General features: G+C 29.7%; 1 protein-coding gene across 4 annotated transcripts in view; it reads left to right on the plus strand.

The window, feature by feature from the left end:
- The window catches only part of LOC148238309 (fasciclin-3-like), a 256,136-nt gene extending 233,869 nt beyond the window's left edge, over nucleotides 1-22,267 (plus strand). The window contains exons 3-13 of one of the 4 annotated variants that reach the window (XM_088181407.1): nucleotides 9,637-9,745; nucleotides 9,819-9,906; nucleotides 9,984-10,107; nucleotides 10,183-10,305; nucleotides 10,374-10,571; nucleotides 11,247-11,431; nucleotides 11,500-11,641; nucleotides 12,794-12,907; nucleotides 17,687-17,732; nucleotides 20,434-20,671; nucleotides 20,727-22,267. In XM_088181407.1, coding sequence (XP_088037533.1) covers nucleotides 9,637-9,745; nucleotides 9,819-9,906; nucleotides 9,984-10,107; nucleotides 10,183-10,305; nucleotides 10,374-10,571; nucleotides 11,247-11,431; nucleotides 11,500-11,641; nucleotides 12,794-12,907; nucleotides 17,687-17,732; nucleotides 20,434-20,671; nucleotides 20,727-20,906 — 1,547 coding nt within the window. In that variant the 3' untranslated portion in view covers nucleotides 20,907-22,267. Of the gene's footprint in view, nucleotides 1-9,636; nucleotides 9,746-9,818; nucleotides 9,907-9,983; nucleotides 10,108-10,182; nucleotides 10,306-10,373; nucleotides 10,572-11,246; nucleotides 11,432-11,499; nucleotides 11,642-12,793; nucleotides 12,908-15,780; nucleotides 17,602-17,686; nucleotides 17,733-17,942; nucleotides 19,826-20,433; nucleotides 20,672-20,726 lie in introns of those variants that run through there. The other 3 variants (XM_088181485.1, XM_088181578.1, XM_088181663.1) reach the window with 3 other exon arrangements.

Here is a 22,267-nt window from a genome sequence, read left to right on the forward strand (position 1 = left end):
GTAGAATTTGTAAAAGTTTATCTTGGTTTGAAAAATTGCCAGATGGTATAAAAAAGAGTGCAACATTCAGTTTTCGAAGCAATCTTGTGAAACTAGATTGGAGTAAGTGTATGTTCTGGATGGTGTGTTTATCTTCGTTTATTTGTTAAACTTGGAAATTGTCTAAAGGAAACGCCGAAATGGTTACAGCGTGCCGGCTGGGGTCACGAAATTGTCCTATTATTCCTGATTTAATAAAGGGAAACAATATTTATTGTTATTTCTTGAATATATATTTATTTATGACTTTCTGTATATACTGTATATGTCTCGAGGGATAACCGTGAGAGCTAAGAATACTTTTGAGGCGATTATACATATTTATAGTATTTTATAATAGCTTTCTCTGCATAACAACGTAATATGTTATTTGTTAATACAATAATTCTTCAATACACTCTTGTTGCTAAGACAGTGTTCATATAAAACTTATTATTCCAAACCTTCCAATATTATTTAAATTTGTTTTTGTATCGACCGTTTTGAAGAGACAATTTATCGCGTCTCATGAATTTATATATTTTTATTTATTTTTTAAGTAAATAAGAATCAACCAATGGTTCTTCCTAACTCTAACGATGTCGTGTCGCGTTATCCACTCAAAACAATAATCCCTTTGAAATATTGTATCGAATTAGAGGTGCACATTGCAAAATTCGCAACAAAAACCGCACGAGGATTGGCAGGATTTGCGTTAACCAACCCCTCTGATGAAGTGATGCGATGTGACGAAGCACCCCTGGGGATTTTGCCGACAAAACCCTTTCGCCTGGGGGTGGAACCTGTCGTTAAGGACAGATGTATATGTTTATATCCAATTACAAGGGCGGCGATTTAAAATTGCCAAGATAATGTTTCGAGTTCGTCGAAAGCGTAACGCTCTAGGGTTTTTGGTAAAATAGTCATTATTTTTTTGACGACGTACAGTGTGACGAAAAAAATGGTTTACAATTGCGTTTGTTTGTACTATATATTTTATATATTTTTACAACGTATTTGCACGTAGTTAATTCTGAGCTACCGTTACGTCTTTTATTTAATATGTAATACTAAAATGTTAAAAGCATTTTTTTTATTAACAAAATTAATAAGCTCTTCGTTAATGTCGTACATTTGTGTTTTTATTACTTTCCTGGAATGACATTACATATATTCTGTATATAACTTTTTGCTAATTATGTTACTTATCTGAAAATAGTGACTGCCAGAAATAAACCATTTCATGATTAGGTTTTTATCAATATTTTTTTAGAAAGAAACAATATTCTTAAAAACACTTGGACATCAATCTGATAAATATAAATTTAATATATTAAAATATTTACAAAGAAGTTTTTGAATCAACATTTTAAATCACAGATATATGTCTTCTTCGACATTTGATTTTGCTTGACACTATTGTATTTTTTGTGTATAGCTTATAATCACTACGTATGACTCAAACCTAAATATGTTATTTTCAGCATTTTTTATCAACCCCTAATCGTCACGATACAATTAATTTGTACAATATTAGTTAAATGCTTCATAAAAACTAATATACATGCATAAAATCGTTTTAGCGGCCTGGCTAAAAGAAATATTTGATTATGGATCAGCAATTTATGAAATTTTATTAACGGCACAAATAACCTCAGAATGTGTGTAACATAATATAATCGCTTTTTTAATAATTTAATAGACTTTTCCGTAGTTCATGTCAATCGGTGATTCTGAAATGCATAAATATTTTTTTCAATAATGACTCAAATGTAATACGGTTATATAAAGACTTTTATACATACAAGATAATTTTAAAATTAAATGTTTTATATTATATTGTAAAAAAATAATTATAAAAGCAAAAAATTAAATCAAAGTGCAAACATTTTAGCGACCCTTACCCATACGCCTGCTAGCTGCGGTACTTCACGACAGTGTAGAAATCCATGAAAGCAGATATTTTATTTCTGATTCATATAGTCAATAGTCAAACAGATAATAATCGTTCATTTATTTCACTTCTCAAATAATATTTGCACTTTACGTTTTGCTTTCGGCCTGGAAATATACTAAGGTTTTGTCCTGAACTCGTATCTAGTGGAGCTCACGCCAAGTTGACAAAAACGATTTATTTTGATCGATAGATCTAATATAATATAACGTATCTTCTTTGCAAAAATAAATTATGAAATCTCTCCTATTGTCATATTAAAAAGGAACGAAATTTCCTAAAATAGCCTGAATCTAACACTTTACTACAAAAAATCAGCACTGAACTTAAAATTCTAAAAATATATTTAAAAGATAAAAACATTTAAGTTTTGCTTCAATCCTTGATGATTGGTTATCGATCGAAGGAAAGAGGGTCGTTGATTTCCTCCCATTTATCTAACTGTATATAAGCTAGAAAGCTGCCAAAGTAAAATTTCTTTTAAATATCACTTGAACTTCGTACTTTCGATCTTGAAATTTGTACTTGTATCCAGTTGAGCTCACACCGAATCGACACAAACGACACCTTTAAATTAATAAAATTATTTATATAACTTTCTTAATATTACTTATGTAAAATATAAAAATGTGATTTTTTTATCGAATAGATTTTAGTCCTAAAAAGTTTGTACATCCCTACTGTACAATAGAGGCAATAATATCTAAGTTTACTGTTATTGCTCTGGGTAAATAAAAGACTTCAATATCGGGGGGAAGGTTTATGTGCGTCGCATGCTTTGAACGTAACCATTGACGTCAGAGAGTAATAAACTAGTAATCTTATGATTTTCAAATATACTCATCTTAACTATTAATAGTTATAAATAGGCTGTCTTTTTATTGATGATCTTATATTTCTTCGAAAGCTGTAATGTATAAACCAGTTATGAGTCAATTCAGGAAGATTTTCAACCGAGTCTGTTCCTCACGCTTATTGATAGATCAGCATTTTTCACTGGTGTTGATATCCAATGAGTCACTCACAGTATATGAATGAATTAAGCCGTAATAATATTTATTCAGCTTTCTGTTTTAAATTGCTACGTCTTAGAAGAATCTAATATGTCGTACAATAAACATAATAAATTTGATAGTATATAACATGACATGAGAAAATATATATCTGTTTAGAGGGGAATGTTTTTGCGTATTAATAATATAACTACAATGTCATATCAACGTCGACAAATATGAGAATTTGGTATGACGTTTATATGACGTGCCATTGACTCAAACTTTTTTTTAAGTAAGCTATAAGAAACACATTCTAGATTTATATTTATATAAAATAAGTTTTTTTATTAGTTTTTTTTTATTTTTGATATAGAAAAATAATGATGATAAGTTTATTTGCCTACGATGAGACTTTTCGCTTGTATATTACTTTTCGTCCAACTGTCGGCGAAACTTTTCTTGTAAGTCTTGACACGAAAATGTATTTTTATAGCGAATAAGTTATATATTAAAAATTTGACTAATTGTTCACGAGCACGTTTAATATACGTAATATTTTAATATATAAATAATATTTACATCAAAGCTATTATTCTAATTTTATATATATATATATATATATATTTATAAGATGATATTTATTTTTAACAGTTAAAAATGTTTCCCTTACTCCATTATAATATATATTTATCGAGTATGAAATTCGTAAAATTCGACACGCTTACGTCGTGTTAAGGGTGCTGAATTGATTTTCTTTTTGCAAAAAAACCGCCCAGCCCCAGCCGCACGCTGACAGCCCGATAAACAATATATTACTGTTAACAACCTCATTCATTGTACGATTCGAACATTGTGTACTTTTTTTATTGTGCAACGTGTATATAAATATAATACAATATGCGCACACACCCTTGTTAACGCTATCGCGCGAGGGTCATCCGATTAGTTGTTTGTGAAATGATGGACCGAAACAAAAGTTATCAAGTTTGTTTTTAGCTTCATCACTAGACCAGATTAAAGTAAGTTTTTTACATAAATCTAATTATTAATATATTAATGGAAACTATTTTTCTGATATGTTTATACTGTTATAAATATGTTTTATAAAATATGACTTGGCTAGTATTGAAAGTATTTTTCTAAATATCGAAATACAATTTGAATCAATCATAGAGTAAAGAATGTATATATATATATAATAGAGACGGCAATATAGGCCAAAATCATGCCCACTTTTGATCTAACAAATTCATTTTTCTAGGAGAATTGTAAGCATCAGTATTCGAAATTGACGTTGACGGAAGTGGAGACGATGGTTGGTTTTGTAAAGGGACTGAGTTTGGTATTAATCATTTATACCCACCGAAAAGGAATCTGGGATAAAATGGTCCGAACAGATGACACTTTTCACGGATGGCTTCCATGAAGGACGTAAAATATGTTCAATCCATATTTTCTGTAATTTTGGTTCTAAAGGAAATCTAAAAAACATGTATAATATTACTAATCCTTATACATATGTGAAAAAATATTTACTAATGAAATATATTATTTCTATCATTTATATTTAATTTAAAAATAAATTAAATATAAACTCGAAGAATGGAATGCGCAGCCACGTGTAGAATGACGTGTTTTTCACGCGTTACTTTTAATAAAAAATTCTAAAATAACACAAATAATTGCAAAATGATAAATTGCAATTCTTAATTATTTGCACTTTACGTTTTGCTTTCGAACTGGAAATATACGAAGGTGTTGTCCTGAACTCGTATCTAGTGGAGTTCACAAGTGCCAAGATGACAAAAACGACAACTTTAAATTTCATTAGTCGCTTTTATTTTGATCGATAGATCTAATATAATACAACATATCTTCTTTGCAAAAATCTATTATGAAATCTCTCCTATTGTCATGTTAAAAAGGAACGAAAATTCCTAAAATAGCCTGAATCTTACACTTTACTACAAAAATTCAGCACTGAACTTGAAATTCTAAAAATATATTTAAAAGATAAAAACATTTATTTTAGTTTTGCCTCAAATCCTTGATGATTGGTCATCGGTCGAGGTAAAGAGGGTCGTTGATTTCCTCCCATTTCTCTAAGTGTATATAGACTAGAAAGCTGCCAAAGTAAAATTTCTTTCAAATATCACTTGAACTTCGTACTTTCGAAATAAATAATAAATTGCAATTCTTCTGCTGTTTTGCACTGTTTTTACACGATAATACCGAACAGGAAGCCATTTTTTAATAAATGTGTCGAATGCGCGGAGACGGGCAGCACAGGTTGAATGATCTAGAGAACGAGGCGAAATAGTATTTTAAAGCACGCTAAATTTCCTCCTATAGGCCGCTCTATATTATATGATATTCTTTACTCTATGGTTATAATCCATTCCAGGAATGTTTTTTTTAAATGGAACATTGCTATGAATTCGATTTAATTTCTAAGAATATGAATTGAATGAAATAACGCATTAGAAAATTTGCAAATATATCCTAATAACACAACCAAACTTGTCTCCGAATATTTTTATTTATAGAATGAACCAATAGTAGTATATCCTTAACTCTGTGCCATTTTATTAATCTAATTGATAAAAAAAGCAATTATTTCTTCTGAACATCTTTTAATAAAAAACTTTCCAAAACTATAAAATTTCTCATATAAAATTATTTTTTAAATTAAATATAAAAAAAATATAGACCAATAACCCTCTAACCAACATAATACTGAATATATAATCACCTATAACTACTTTAATTTATATTCAAGTTAACGTAAGGGACTGGTATATACAATATAATGCAAGATTATTAACTTTTGCTCGTCTTTTCTATATTTGGAGATTTAAACGATTGATAAGTTATTAATAACCACAATTACTGACAATATATAATTAATATACGGACCGTTTTTTTCAAAGTTTAATTAATTTTTGCCATAGAAATAATTATTTTTTCTATTGAATAAACTTTTTGTATCAAAAATTCAAGTGTATATTTTTAAAAGGAACCAAATACGAGCGTTAACTATATGCCAAGTCCCATAAAAGCTCGTATGGGGGCCCGGTCAATTCACCATAAAACTTGTTTTTAAGAAAAAACATTTTTTTTTTTTTTTTTCAAATGCAAATTAAGCTTCTGAACACTTTTTGCATACGACATTTTACAGTAGGATTTGATTTCGCAAGGTTATGACACTTTTAATTTTTACATTGGCCGCTATTTTTAAAAAAATATTTTTCATACAGAATGTATAAGGGGTGTACTAAAAATTGAGTTTTAATAGCATAAATATATATTTAAAAAAAATATTTCTACAAATTTTACCATTTTTTTTTTCAAAAAAATATGTTTTTTTTATTCAGTTTAATTTATTGAGTCATGTTTTGTCTAAACTATTTATTTTATGCTCTGATAACGTGATTAGGTATATCATTTTCGTCACACTGTTGTACATGAACTTTTCGAACGACCCACATTTATTAAAAGGGCACCCTCTCGTTGTTATAAAGACTCGCGAGCACACAAAAAGATTATCATAAATTATCCATTATTGTGTCCCTCGTGGATTTATTTATTGAGTGAGGGGGGTGGTCCGTTATCGCTATCACTTTTAGGGGATGACCGCAAACACTGAATTTGAAGCAAAAACCGCAATCGGTTCAACAATTAGCCGCCATTGTCGATCGCGAATTTGCCCCGTTTTGCCCCTTATCGTCGAGCTTCATCTGGAATTTCGCCCCCGAGCTGCGAATCCCACTAGAGATACGACTTAAAAGCGCAGTGGGCCATGATGAACAAAAAAAATATTGCATCGACCAACATAGACCCTTGGAACTTATTGAACGACCCCCTTTATTTAACCCCCTGTCTTTGATTCGGTTGAATTAATAATTTGAATATTTTATACATTGTGGCTTCGCGAGTGAATAAATGAAATTGTATGTGTATAATAAATTATTCTTGGAATAAAATTTTCTTTTACAAAAGTGGAATTAATTATGTATGTACCAGATAATTGAACTGTGCATGTGAGATATAATATTTAAAATTGATTCACTGACCCTTTTTACTCGCAAATAACTAGACATACTTTTTTTAAATTATTATAAAATATTTTTTTGTTATGTTTATTTATTTCGTACTCTTGAATTTATTGCTATTATTTTTATAAAAATAATTTATGTACATTAAAAAAATATTATATAAATATATAAGTATCTACAGTACCTTAAAACAGTGAAAGTTTGACCACCGTACATGTACGGCGATACCGCTCAAACGGTTAATACACCACAACCACTCGCATAAATTTAAAATGATACACCAAAATAAATAATGTTCGCTATGGAGGCGCATTTATCCACAACGTAGCGAAGTAAGGCAGCAGTGGCAAAATGCATGTATCCTACATGTCCGCATTTATCCTAGGGAGAGAACTGCGAAACCCGTCCGGGCAAATGTGGATAAATGGAGCCGCGAAAACACGGAAAAGGTTTCACTTAGGGGCATGTACGCCGAATGGGATCTCATAAAACATGGGCGGCTTCAATTACTTGCCGATATCACGTGTTGATATACCAATATCTCCCCTTCTCTTTTTATACAAAAAACATTACAATAACTCCTTCGAGGGGCTTCTTGAATGCAATTTGGAGACTCACCCCTTGTTTTTGATTCAGACACCAAAGGCACACCGCAAAACCCTACCGCGTCATAAACAATTGGATGAGTGATCTAATCCAACACATTAATGATACAAACAAGTCGACATACATACATATAAAGGGATACAAATTACTACTCTCTTCCTGTTATATCTACAATACAATATCAAATTTCGCGCTTTTCCATCATAACGTGATTTTGATAAAATCATATTATTAGAATACGAGGAACGATTTAAAATGTATTATAATATATAATAAAATTTTGTTTGAAGAGTATTTATCGAAACGTTCTAAGAAGGGTCGTCTCGATTGATTCAGTGTAGCTCCGCTTGGTGTGATTTAACCTGAACTCTTATTATTCTGAACAGGGCGCCAAAACAAATTTGAAAAAAATCCATATTAAAACAATATATTTGATTTTGCCAAAGATCCAGATTGGTCACTTTTTTTCTTTTTTTCTCGTTCTACTATTCGCTAGGAAGAATTAAAAAAATCTTTACCACTGACGTTAAAACGCGATTTAAAAATACGCTGGAGCACAAGAATAGAAGCTGCTATTCATCGAGCCCGCGCAGTGCCCTCATTTAAGCTTTTTCAAGGGGGGGGGGAGGAATAAAAATTAGCCAGTCAGTTTTTTAAAATTTCCATTTCATTAAATTTTATAGTATGTATTTCCTTAAGTGACATGCATTTTTCTGGTCAAATTCAAAGTAGGAAAAATGCCCTCCCCTACCCCACCCAATGACCCTTGCTTAAAATCCACGCCAAACGCAGTATTAGTATGTATGTTTTAATCATTTATTTTAACATTTTTCTATTATTAAAATTCGTTAATTTATTTTACATATTTTTTAAAATTTATTTTATATCAAGTCAGAGGCTCTTAATATTTTTTTTTAAATTAATATAAAATATTTATTTATTTTCCTCCACCAAATGTCCCCCCCCCCTCCGTTCCCCAATTTAATACTATAATAATGAAAATGTGTGACTGATATTTTTTGCTGAAAAACGTTTACTTTATTGTGGAAATAGTATGTTTGTAAGTTTACATTTGGGCAAATTCCCTGTTTAATCCACGTCAAAAGCAATTAAAACCGTGCCGTCGCGGTGAAAACGCTCGATTATCAAGCGTTTATATTAAAAAAATTAATACAATATTAAAGAGAATCGAATAAAGTACATCTAAACCGAATTTTGACCAATAGGAGAGCGCAAAAAACAATTATCCCTTCTCAGAAGTCAAAAATCCACGTCAAAAGCAATAAAATCGTGCCGTCGCCGTCGCAGTGGGAACGCTCGTTACCGAGCGTTCCCACTGCGACGGCGCCGACACGATTTTATTGCTTTTGACGTGAATTTTTGCCTTCTGAGAAGTGATAATTGTTTTTGCGTCCTCCTATTGACCAAAATTCGGTTTTAAAATACTTTGACCAATATTCTCATATCATTTAAAACACAGTTCAATATCAAAGTGCAGACAAACCGTGGAGCAAAATGCGAAATACGACGTCTTTCTGTACTTTTTCTTCCGCTTATTTCCCCTGAGAGATAAGTTGGCCTAATTTGTATTTTTGAGTTGCCCTAATGAATGTTTTAAAACTATAATTAATTTTAGAACTTTCATTGGGTTTAGTTTGAGTTTGAACAGAATATAGATTAATTTTATCTACATTTTAGAGCAGCATATCAGTTAAATGATATTTTCACTAGTAGAAATATATATCTACTAGTGAAAATGTATTTAGACTTCACCGAAAAATACACATTCATCATAACATTTATATGTAAATGTATATATTACTTCATAACTACTGTTATGTTTCATGCCTGATTCGTACATTCGTTCATTACTTAAAACTATATGTAATACTGTTGACAATAGCACAATGTTTTACATTCGTATGTTAATGTCTTCGTTTGATTCATTGTCATATAAATAAATAAATTACAGCTTTTATAACTTAAATTAATATTTTTATTTTTTCAGCTCAAAACTCGGACCCCCAAATAATAGTTAGACCAGCTGTGGCCATAGTTTTACCTGGCGAAAGTGTCTCGTTCATGTGTAGTGTGGCACATAAGTTCAATCAATGCAGGTTTGTTAAATTTATATTAATTTATAAGTAGATTGATCAAATTTAATATAACGTGTATTTTTAATAATTTCAGAGCTAAGATAACTGGATACGAGAACAACTTCATAGTAGCAGATTCAACGCAGAGAGAAGAAATAAGTTATTTTGGAAATGGTACAGAGGTGAGTTATCTGAAGAATTCTAGCAACATTTTAATTTTTAATATATATTTATAGTGGTTATGTGTTTCGTTTTACAGTATGGACAATGCGGCTTCACTATTAAAAGAGTAGAAGAAAAGAACAACGGCATAGTTAACTGCCTGATTCAAAACAAAGAAGGCTCCATGGACCTCGAAGGCAGAATGAAGTTGATAGTTGCCAGTACGTTCATTATATTTTATCATATTTCTGCTTTGATTAACATGTTTTAATAATAGTTACCGATTGTATTTGCAGAAGCTCCTGAAGCACCCATATTCAGACCGGAAATACATCGTAATTACAAAGAGAACGAGGAACTGAGAGTGCAATGTGTCATTGCTTATGGCCGTCCGGTGGCAAAAATGGAATGGTACTTAGGTAAGCATGTTGTTTTACTAATCAGGGCATATGGTATAGATGCAGATGTAAAATGACTTACATTTTAGATGAAGAACGACTGGTTGACGGACTCCATTCTACGAGCACAAAAGATGAACCAGGCAGCCAATTGCAAACGATCACCCAAAATTTGACTAGAAGAATATCAGTGAACGATCATGGACGTGTTCTCAAATGTGTAGCGGATCATATGGCATTGAAAGAGAACGAAAGAAACACTATTAGTGCTCGACTGGAAGTTATCTGTATGTATCAAATGATAATAAATAAAATATGAGACATACAAAGAAAAAAAATATATCATATGATACATATAAGTACAATCTTCATTTAGTTATTAGTGGCATTATTAAGATGTTAATCGATAACTAGTATTTATATGTCACAGATATCTTCCCACCTCAACTTTAACTTCAGTTTAACGTTTCACATATATGTATTAATTCTGTTCAGTTTAAATTACTGCATTTTTGCAGAGAGTAAATATTTAAGTTATCATTAAAAAATGCCAGATCTTTTATAGAATCTTCTCTTCTGAGAACAATTCTTCAAGATTGAAGGTAAATCTTGGAGTTTATATTTCTAGAAATGGTAAGTGATTTTATAAAATGAATCCATATCATCTGTGGTTTTAATATTGCAGCTTCGTGTAATTTATTAATAAAAGATTTGATCCTTGCGGCACACTTTTGAGTACAATTGTGAATCATTAACAACAAATCTCAACGATTTTCTTAATAATTTATTGTAAAGCCAACGAATCAAACAACTTATTAAAAAAGATTGAATGATTCACTGTATACATTATGTCTATTTTTCTCACCTAGTAGATCTTAATGTTACCGATCAACAGTACCTACTGTAACCGATACTGACAATATAGATTTATGAATCTAATATAAATATTTTATAAATTACAGTTGCCCCAAAATCCAGAGAAGATCCTGTCAACATATTTGGAATCAAGCTTGGAGAAACTGGCGTTATCAACGTAACGATAAATGCGAATCCACGACCATCGTTCGAGTGGTCCAATAAAGGACAGCCAATAACGCAAGATAGAGATTATGAACAAGGCAGATACATTCCTCAAATACTTGAAATTGTATGTGTGAATCATCAGATAGAGTGTGTTGTTTATTGAGGAATATTAATTTAAATATTACATTGTAGGGTAACGGATTTTACAACATTTCCCTCGTCATATCATCGGTGACACGAGAAGACACTGAAAATGATTTCATATTGAAACTATACAACTCGGAAGGTCCTAACGAATATAGAGTGAGAATTAGCACTCTGGATGAGCCGCAAGGTATTTTATTTGCTTCGTTTGTTATTATAATTAATCAATAACTATTTTGATGTAACTTGAAGAATAATAATATGTATTAATTGCGCACAGCCGATTTCATTGCACTACTTTTAGCCGGGAAGATGTCCATTAACATGTATGGTAAGACATGAAAAGAAAATGGCATGAAATTTATATTTTGTGTTTTTGTAGTGAGAAACAAGTTACCGAGAGAATCAGTAGTTAAAAACAATTTTAATAGCATTTTTTAAGCATGTCATGAATGAACCAAAATTACAAAGTATTATTTGTATTAAAATGTGATTATGATGCTCCTATTAGTTGTTCAACTCCAAATTAGATTATACAGAATGAATATTATTTACCTGAAAAATTTTATAATGAATGTAGTTTAATCATATTTTTTAAAATTAGTTTTTGATTTATAAATGGCATGAAATTTTATAATCTAGGTTATGTAGACCAAAATCTTTTAGTTTCTACTTGTAAGCTAAATAAAGAAAAAAGATTTGCTTACAGTTTATTAAATAAAAGCTTTTGGGTACAAATATTACACTGTACAACAATTTTCACCACAAATATAAGATCAGCTGCGTTATCTTGTTTTAACAAAGTCTATATATTGATATTGGATTTTCTTTTTCCTTGACAAAAATCACTTTTGCTTTTTATCATTATTTATTATACATATAAAGAGAATTTTTTTTAAAATATCCGCCATTTTGTAACAAGATGACAGATTGACTGGCTAATGAATTGATATTTTATAAATTTACAATAATCTTGTTTTTGGTGTCAGAGTTAAAAATAGTTGTACAGTGTTATTTATTATATTATACATATCTTAGATCAGGCCTCGGCAACCTTTTTTGGCTGCGGGTCAACATAATTAAAATGTGACTATTAAAAAGACTATTCGGGTCAGTGAATATTTTTGGTCCTAACAACCATATATGTGGTCTAGTCGTGACATCGTAAAACGTTAAAAAAATGATATTTGCAGAACTGAAATGGGTCATAGGTTGCCGAGCCCTGTCTTAGATAATTAATCACTTAATTATATTAATATAAATTTATTTTATTTCATATACCTTTTATTTAGAATGTATAAATTATTTTATTATGTGTTATTAAAACACGTTTCTTCAACAGGTGTCGATTTAGGAATCGGTTCAATAATTGGAATTGTAGTCAGCGTTCTCGTTATTCTGATCATCGTAATTTTGGTGATTTTCGCCAAAGCAACCAACAGATGGTGTTTCGGCGGTGAGTAAACCTTTAACTATCTAACTAACTAATATTCTCATTTTATAATAATTTGTGAGTTATGATATATTTTGTAAATTTATTTTTATACGTGTGTGTCTTATGAATGAAATTTGCCTGTTTATATTTATTTACATCTTACGGCTATATTTATTATATTAAGTTATATTCGCATTTGTGGAGTTTGTCGCTTTCATAATATTATTGTTATTATATACAGTTATCGTTTAATTATTGCTGTACGTGCATGATATACAAACATATTTATATCTATGTTGAATTATATTATAATATAATATCATTGATTGTCATGTTTGAGATAATTATTATCATTGAATTTTATGCAATGAAGAAAAAAATGCATGCGTTTTATCCACTTACATATTCAGTCATATATTTCAGAATTAATATATAAGTCTCATCATTTCCACTAACAATTGGTGTAAAACATAATATTTGTATTTAGGCTCTTGACACTATCTTCCATATTGGATGCAACATTTAATAAAACCAAATATGTGAAGTAAACATCAGTGGCGTTTTATATAGAATACTGCACAGCTTCTTATGTAATCATTTGTATAAAAAGTTGATATATAGAGATAGTACGAAAATAATATTGAATATTAATATGCAGCATTCTCTTGTGAGCCGCCACTGGTTAAGAGTCTATTTAAAATAAACGCCATATATAAAATAAGATTTACATGTTATTCATATTTGTTATGCATAGTTCTATGAAATAATAGCATATTCATCCTGAGCAAACAAGAACTAACTTATTTATAGTAGAAAACTGAAGTTTTATTAGAAATTCATTCAGAATGTTATTTATTTTAATGGTATTTGAAGCTTGTTAATATAAACATTAGTTTGATTTGGTGAATGTCCATATTATTGTTTATTCCATATATAATTATTGTATCTTAGAAAAAGCATGTATACATAAGTTTAAGTTTTATTTCATCATATAAGATTCATCAAGAAAGAGTTCGGCATGAATTTAAAACCAATATATACGATCATACAAAGCATTTCACGTAAAAAGAATGACTATATTCTACTTCCGGTGTCACTTTAATAAAGATTGGCAATCATTAGAAGAATTTTTACTTTCAAAACTGCAACTCAGAATAAGGATGGCGAGCTGCTAAAATTTTCGATCCACCGGACCATACATTTCTCATGACACAACATTCATATCTTTGAATATCATTTAATGATATTAAGCTATAGATGCATAAAAGTTTCTTTATCATAATCAAAGATTTTTGAGCCTGTACTATGTGGATTTTGATCTACTGTACATCTATCATCTGAGAAATATATTTATTCTCCAATGTTATTTAACAATATATATTTTCATTATTCACTGTCATAAATATTTTAAAGTAGTGGTGACAGAACACAACCTTGTTGCACTCATCGCAATAAAAACTCATCAATAATCTCAACTCTATTTACGAAGACATCCGTATAACGGATTTTTTAAGATTTTCACAACTCACTTAAACACTTTTGCTCATATCCAAACAATGTTCAACGTCTCTGATGATTATTTTCATGTTAAATATATTTCACAATATATTATTTCAAGCATCTAAATTGCTTACAAAATCCACGGTCAAAGAAAATGCATTGTAGGGACCACCCATGATTGTTGCAATAAATTTTGTCACCGAGACTTACTAAAAGCTTATCAAATAAATTGTTTTATTGTCTTAAGTATGAAGCTTTTTCTTGTTGGCATTATAAAAACGATTAAAAAGCACATGAACAAAGCTAAATTGTTAAGAATGCGATATGTGCCACATACAAAGGAAAGTGTTGCATATCTCCATTGCTGAATCGTTTAACGATTGCGAACTGGAAGGGATATGGACTTCCCTAGTTCTCAAAGAGTACATAAACTCAAAAACAGAAACTTCTACCAGAAATATATACATACAGAACCACTTTGCTTCCAATTTCCGCCACTCGCAGCAAGTCGAGTCACACCAATTTGATAAAAGCAGCCCCTTTCTACTTCAACCAAGTCCATTTAAGCAGTCGTCAGAATTCTAAGACGACTTGGAGACTATATATACACTCATAACTGCACAAACGGCTTATATGCTATTGGAGAAAAGAGAGGAGATCAATGGCCTTAACCTACATGTTGCGCTCTCATTCTTTCATAATAGGTCCTGTATCACTGATGTTCTGTTGTTTTTCGCTCCTTTTGGACAGCTGTAAAAGCAAATATATTCTAGTTTCTATTCATATTTTTTACATATATGATTTCATAACATTTAAGGTTGTAAAAGTGATTCAATTGTCCCCATACAAACAGAACAAATAAATAAGATAAAAAGCACAATAGTCAATTTATTGTGAGACCAATGTATCTAATTCTAAACGAATCAAAGAAATATATTCCCAATTTATTTTTCAATTAATGTCATTGAAAATGGTGCTTGATGTTGGTGCAGTTCTTGTAGTTCTTGCAAACCCTTTTATACGTTCCTTGCGAGCAGCTTAGACGAATGAGTATATTGTACAATTAGAACATATGAATAAAAATAATACAATGCCGTTCACTTTTTTTCTTGAAAAACTAAATTATATGTTTTTGTTCATGATCATCAACGTTACCATTAAAATTTCATTTTACTATACAATCAACATGACTCATAAATTATTATAAACCCAAGTAGTTCTCTTCCTAAATACTAACTATACTCTATATTATTGATATTCAATAGTAGCTTATTATTGATTTTCATTACTGAAATATTAAATCAAATCGCTTTTGAAATGAGCTTTCGTTTATGTATTATATATTTATAACCCAACGTGGAAAGCTAGTCGAGTTAGTTCTTGGTTGCTTCCAGGTGGTGTCTTAAGAACCGATATCCCTGACTCCGCAGACTCCGAAGCGCCGCTCCCCGGAGAGAAAGGGGACCATAATATTCCCATCGGAGCAGTCAATCCGTCGCACGAAGACTACATTTCCAACGGCAACGGAAAAGCAGCCGAGATTAAAGCCATGGAAAAGCCAGACACGGCCGTCTAGTTCTTTTCCAACCGTCTGAAAAATAATAATTAATTAATCTAGAAATTTTCCATTAAAAAAAGTGATTTAGAATTATTTTTTGGGGTTATGTTACACAATGCTTGATCTCACACAAAGTGTTAAGATGTGAATTGATTACTCCCAAAATCGCTTACGGATAATGTTTAATTTCAATCTAGTATGTTTATATACTACTTATTTTTTATGGATGTTTGTAATTACTTTTAAAACAAGTGATATCTTGTGAATTGTTAACGCTATATAAAAATCAAGTTCATTAAAGTATAATTAAAAATTTACAACATTATTGTAATGGGCATACTTTATTATTAAATAAGATGTTTGACGCATCAATTTTAAAATGGTCTGAAATAGCTTCACGCAGATCTTTGACGTAATATGATATAGAACAGCTTATATGCCCGTTGCTTTATTCTTTTTTTAATCTATTTTATTAGTTCATTATCGATAATAGTTAACAAGATATCCTGTATATGAGTGTATACAATAAAGTTTAAATTAAATGAAAGCACAATAAATATTTAGAATCTCATGTGAATTATCGAATAATCGACGGATGAAAAGATATTGACGAAGCAGAGTTTGTAGACGGCTCTAGAAATCTTTGTAAATATTTTCAATAACAGTTAGGATTGTTCAATGAATATGTTTTTAATATTTTGCTTTTGTATGTAAATCGACTATAATTTAATCGCTATGTAAAATGTATGAAATCAACAATGTATAAAAATCGGTTGACTTAGCGTTTTCTTCTACGTTTCACATTAAAAGAACTGAATTTCTATAATATATCTATTTATTTGTTATAAATACGACACTGTTACATATTAAGTATTGATATTATAGAAATTTAATTAATACGTATACAGATAAAGTTTTAATTAACAAACATCGGTGTTGAGGATATAAAAAATTGATATTATAACAGTTTATGAATTTCTAAAAGTATATTTAAAAAACGATATTTCTCATTATGTGTATCATATAATACATATTATATAAATATATTGGGCATGTGATATTATAATTCATTTTTAAAGCGAATAAGTTTATATACAATTTGGTACGATCTATGATTTCAATTCTTTATACATATGATGATTACTGAAGTCTTGCAAATTTACTTAATTCCATGTTTTTGAAGCCAAAACACTGCCAAATAATGTTATATGGTATTTTATCTTATATATAATAAATGTATAATCAGCTTATGAGTGACAATTTGATATTAAAAGAAATTATACATTATGTTTTTAGCGTGTAACGATCTTCTATTATTTTATATATGGAAAATATACATGAAAGTTTTGATGAATAAATGTTGCCATATTTATTTTTCAGACTATGTGTATTAAATTAATTTAGGTTTTTTTATATAATTAGATTAATTTAATGTAAAATATTAAAAGGCAAAAATTAAACGAGCGACTATTGAACCTGGGTAACCGAAAAAGCATGTAAAAACGTTATACCGTATTAATTTTCTATATTAAAAACGTTTTTTGGTTATCCCGGTTCGATTGATACTTAATATTGTTTGTTGTATTATGATGAACGGTTCAATTGAAAGCGCGACAATGTCTAAGGATAAATTACGAAAATAAAATATTTGATTTAACTACGACTTTCATTTACTAACTCAGTGTTTTTGTTGTCAGTTAAAGATGAACAGTTAAAGAAAGCGTGTTTATAATATTTTACAGATGACGCTCCGGCAAATCCGAAAAAGACGAGGATCGCTGGTGAATCGTAAGTTTCATTTCCATTATCATCACTGCATATACCACATAAATTAATCATTATTTTCAACGTATTATAAATTCAGCTTAGTTTAAAATGCTTTTTCATATATTTTTTTGTAAATAACTGCATTTTTTTTATATAATACTCTTTCTTGACTAATTCTCATTTGCATGCTGCATGTTAAACATGGGGGGATTTTTCGCATTTCATTTTCAGAAAGGAAAACACTGAAAATCTATTGGCTCACGGCGGTGCCGTTCCAACAATTCTACCTGGAGAAAGAGCGTCTCCGTCTCCGCAACTAAAAGCTGATAGAGAAGACGGCACGGTCCAAGATGACCAAACTCATGTCGCATATGCAAACAGGCAAACGTTGAGGAGTTACAGTACCGACATCTACTAATAATAATAAACTTAATAAAAAAACAACACAAAATACTCTTGATTATCTCGTAAACTTATTTGACTCATAAAAAACATTTTCTTACTTCTGATCATCAAATCACTTCTCACAAATTTTGATCAAGCAATAGTTCAACAATATTGCTGCCTCAGCATTCCAATGCTCAAGCAGACGCAGCTTATGCCGGCACGCATGCTTCCTGTTTTATTATTTGACAGTCTCAATTTTCAAGTACAGATTCAGGAATCTCTGGATAGATTTAATATGTATTTTTCTCTCACATCTCACATATGTCCAGATAGCCTTTAGAACTTACTAGTATATCATATGTTTATCCTAGTGTCTTGGCACTACGGTAATTTAGTTCTTTATCGCAACTTTTTGTCTAATATCATGTGAAAATACTTTGCAGTATTAATTTGATCCATTTATTAAGCTTGATAGTCCACTTGTTAACTTTAAAGTACCGGTCACAACACACTACCTTGAAGTACTCCAACTAGTATCTTTCTTAAGGATGTAAATGTAATTTTTGCTTGATTCTAAAGTACCTCACCGTTAGATGACATTACATTTTAACAATGGATATGCTTTTATAGAAATGTTCTCAATATGAAATAGAGCTCTACATTACACAACTTATCAAAGGCATGAGCAAAGTCCAGGAATCTTGAAAATGGTTGGAAGGTTTTTTCCAGATGGTTTGCATGAAGTTCTTCTCTATTGTATATAATCACAATTATTACACACAAAACTTGACTTCCGTGTGTACTTAATTATAACATTTTGATAAAATTATTATTTTGCTAACAAACTACTATTTATTTTATAGTTTTTTTTTCACATCGTCAGAATATATCATACGTTTATTATTCCATGAAGTCAGTACAATTTGCCAAAATGTTACCGAGTTTTTAACATGTTCGCTTCATCGCAACTTTGCGTTCAATGTCATACTGATTCTTCTACTTGTAATTTTGATATTCCTAGCTTTGATCTCATTCATTTGGTCCATTTGATGACTTATTCAATAGTTCTTTCAATCAGTACTGGTTCCAGCACACTACCTTGAAGTACTCCAGCTTATATCTTTCTTAAAGATGTAAATTTATTCTTGCTTGAATCTACAGTATCATACTGTTATGTAAGAGTTTATAACAAGTAATTTAACAACAGTTAAATTTGCTTATTATGAAATAGAACCCTACGTCTTGAGCAACGTGTGCTTATTTTATAACTGATTAGCTGTCTATCCCTTAAGTATTGTTTCAAAACACTTGAGAAACTGTTTCTTAAATAGCTAAAAAAATACTGTAAGAAATGTTATTTGCTTGTATGAGGTAACATTTTTGATTTAGACAATAAAATCACAATTTAATAATTATATCGAATTCTTAAAAGACAAAGTAATTGTTTCAGTAATATGATATTGATAAAGCGTTTAATTGTATTTCATCAAAATTTGTAACGTAGTAAATTTTCTATTAAATCTACAGTAATAAGTCAAAACTTTTGATAATGATTAATGCTCTCCCGTAAAGTTTTAGGAATTCATTTATGTCGTTTTTTCAATCAAAAAAATCCTTAATCAAACAGTTCTAAACTGCTTTCACTACTTCTACAAATAAAAAAGGTCAGAATGCAAGGCATTTCTTGTATTTGTAGTATTTTCAATATATATACAAAAAAATAAAAAGTTCACTATATTTTATATCATACAACACAAAATTAGCAGCTTTGTCTTATTACTGAATCAGTTTTAATTCACGCTATTTTTAGACATTCAGAAAATCACATGTTACCGTTCACAAAAATAACTAATCAAGAGTTTATTGTAGTGAATTTTTATGAACAAAAATATTAAGAACACCTATTGCATTTTATTGTTTATATACTAGCTAAATATAATTTAATCGTTATCACAATACCACAAGTGTTTTTCTGTGATAGTTAATATTAGCACGCATTTATTTTTATTTTCGTAATATAAGTGAAATTATAAAAGTTACCTGATTTTATAGTTTGATAACATTAACTAATCTTAAGCTAATTTTTGTACATATTAAATTAATCAATATTAACATACAGTAACATCTACACTACCGCATTCCAATCTATATTGTAAATCAATCTTTACTTTCAGATTAACCGAGCTTTTTTATTTAGAATATATATTCAATAATACACTATTCTCTGTACAATTAAAAATGTTTGAAATTTGTGTAATAAATATAATAATATAAGATATTTTGCTCTAGTTTTTAGTATCATTTACAGTCCTTCATTGTTTAATGTTCTCAACAGCAGCGATACAGAGAGTACTGGAATAGATAGCGGTCACCATGGAAAATCCAAGACGAAGCCCAAAGAAACCCAAGAGACGGAAGCGAGAGAGAGCAGACCTTTCTCAAAAGCCTTAGCATTCCCTAAATCCATCAATTTAAAGAGTTTTCTACCGGGCGGAGCTAAAAATAAGGATAAAGTTGCACAAATGGAAACTGGAGCCGAACAGTTGGAATCTAAAGTTGAAGAAGAAGCAAAGGTAGTTATTTTTGAAATATAAAACACGGTGAACCCGTTACTCATGTTTGTAATAGCCGTTGCAGTCCAAAGCCGAAACCCAAGAACCTACCGAACTCGTTTACGCCGAATTGTCGCTGAAGCCCTCCGAGAACCAAGAAGATAAACCAGCTCCAGATAGAACCGAATACGCTGAGATTGTATACAATAATCAACCGATCGAGAACAAGATGGAAGCTAAGAAACCTGAGAAATAAACGTGTGTTATCCATACAGCCATCATTTGATTGTGATTCTCTGTTTATGTTTTGAGAGGATAGGTGTGATTTAATTTTAAAGCAAAATATCTCGATACACATTTACATTAGGGTTATAATCTTAGTTATCATAGTCAAATAATGAAAAAGACTTTTTTTAATCATATAAGTTGTTTTATTTATATAAAAACACTCTTTCTTAGATCTATCAAATGTTCATTAGTAAGGAAGTGCATATATATTTTCAAATGCTTTGCCTGCACACCAAGAAACTTAAGTGCTACTTAAATTGTTGAATAAATAAATGTTTACTCCTTTAAGAATAAGTATCTTCTTCTATAATAAATAAGTTATTTTATAAAATAAGAATGTTTTATGAATTAAATATGGAATAACGTTACCGTGCGTGTTAATTATTAATATTTTTAGTGCACAATTGTATTTGCCATTTTTTAAAACGTTTTCATTTTATGCAATTTAGTTCATTTTTGACTACTGTCACACACAATTATGAGTACAATGATTATTTTAACTTTATATTTACTATATTAGACTCCTTTTTTACAACTGGGCGAAGATTTTTTTTATTTTATATAATTTTATTCCATGAAAATGTTTTAACTATAAATTATTACATAGATATAAAAATAAATATTCTAGCTCATATCACTACGCAGCTGTTTTATTTAATATATATTTTTTCACTTTATTTTTAAAAAATCACTTAACTGTAATATTTTATTTCACATTTTTCTACTTGATTGGTTTAAAAAATACCTATTGGTTTAAAAAATATTAAATAAATGTTATTAATTACTGCCCATGGAGTCAGCACTTTATTTTATTACTACTATTTTAGACAATATTCATTTTAATTACTCAATAAGTGTTTTTTTATTTTATATTTTTCATATTTAAGAGGTCTTATCGTGTTTTATTATATATAATATATACAACATATATATTTTTATACTCTTTATTACTTGATAAATATTGCATATATCACATCACAATTCAATATTTTACAACTCCAACTAACCAAAAAGTGTCTCAAATAAAATGTAACATACACAAAACTCATATGTCACCTTCTAGTAATAGATATAACTTATTATATTTATATTCCCAATTACAATAAAAAACGAGGCTTATAAATATAAAACATTATATATGTATGTACACGTATTTATTTGTTAATTTAGCGTCAAAATCATTAATTATCGTATTCATCTGTGTCTAACAAAGTGTAAATGTTAATTAATTAGAATAAGTGATGTATTTGTGACTTAATCATTTTCATGAAATTTGCATTTAAATAAATTTGTAATGTTTTTAATTTTCAATAAAATTTTGTAACAGAA

Source organism: Plectrocnemia conspersa, unplaced genomic scaffold (genome assembly GCF_051122295.1).
Source record: "Plectrocnemia conspersa isolate PC_06_02 unplaced genomic scaffold, ASM5112229v1 ptg000001l, whole genome shotgun sequence".
NCBI lineage: Eukaryota > Metazoa > Arthropoda > Insecta > Trichoptera > Polycentropodidae > Plectrocnemia > Plectrocnemia conspersa.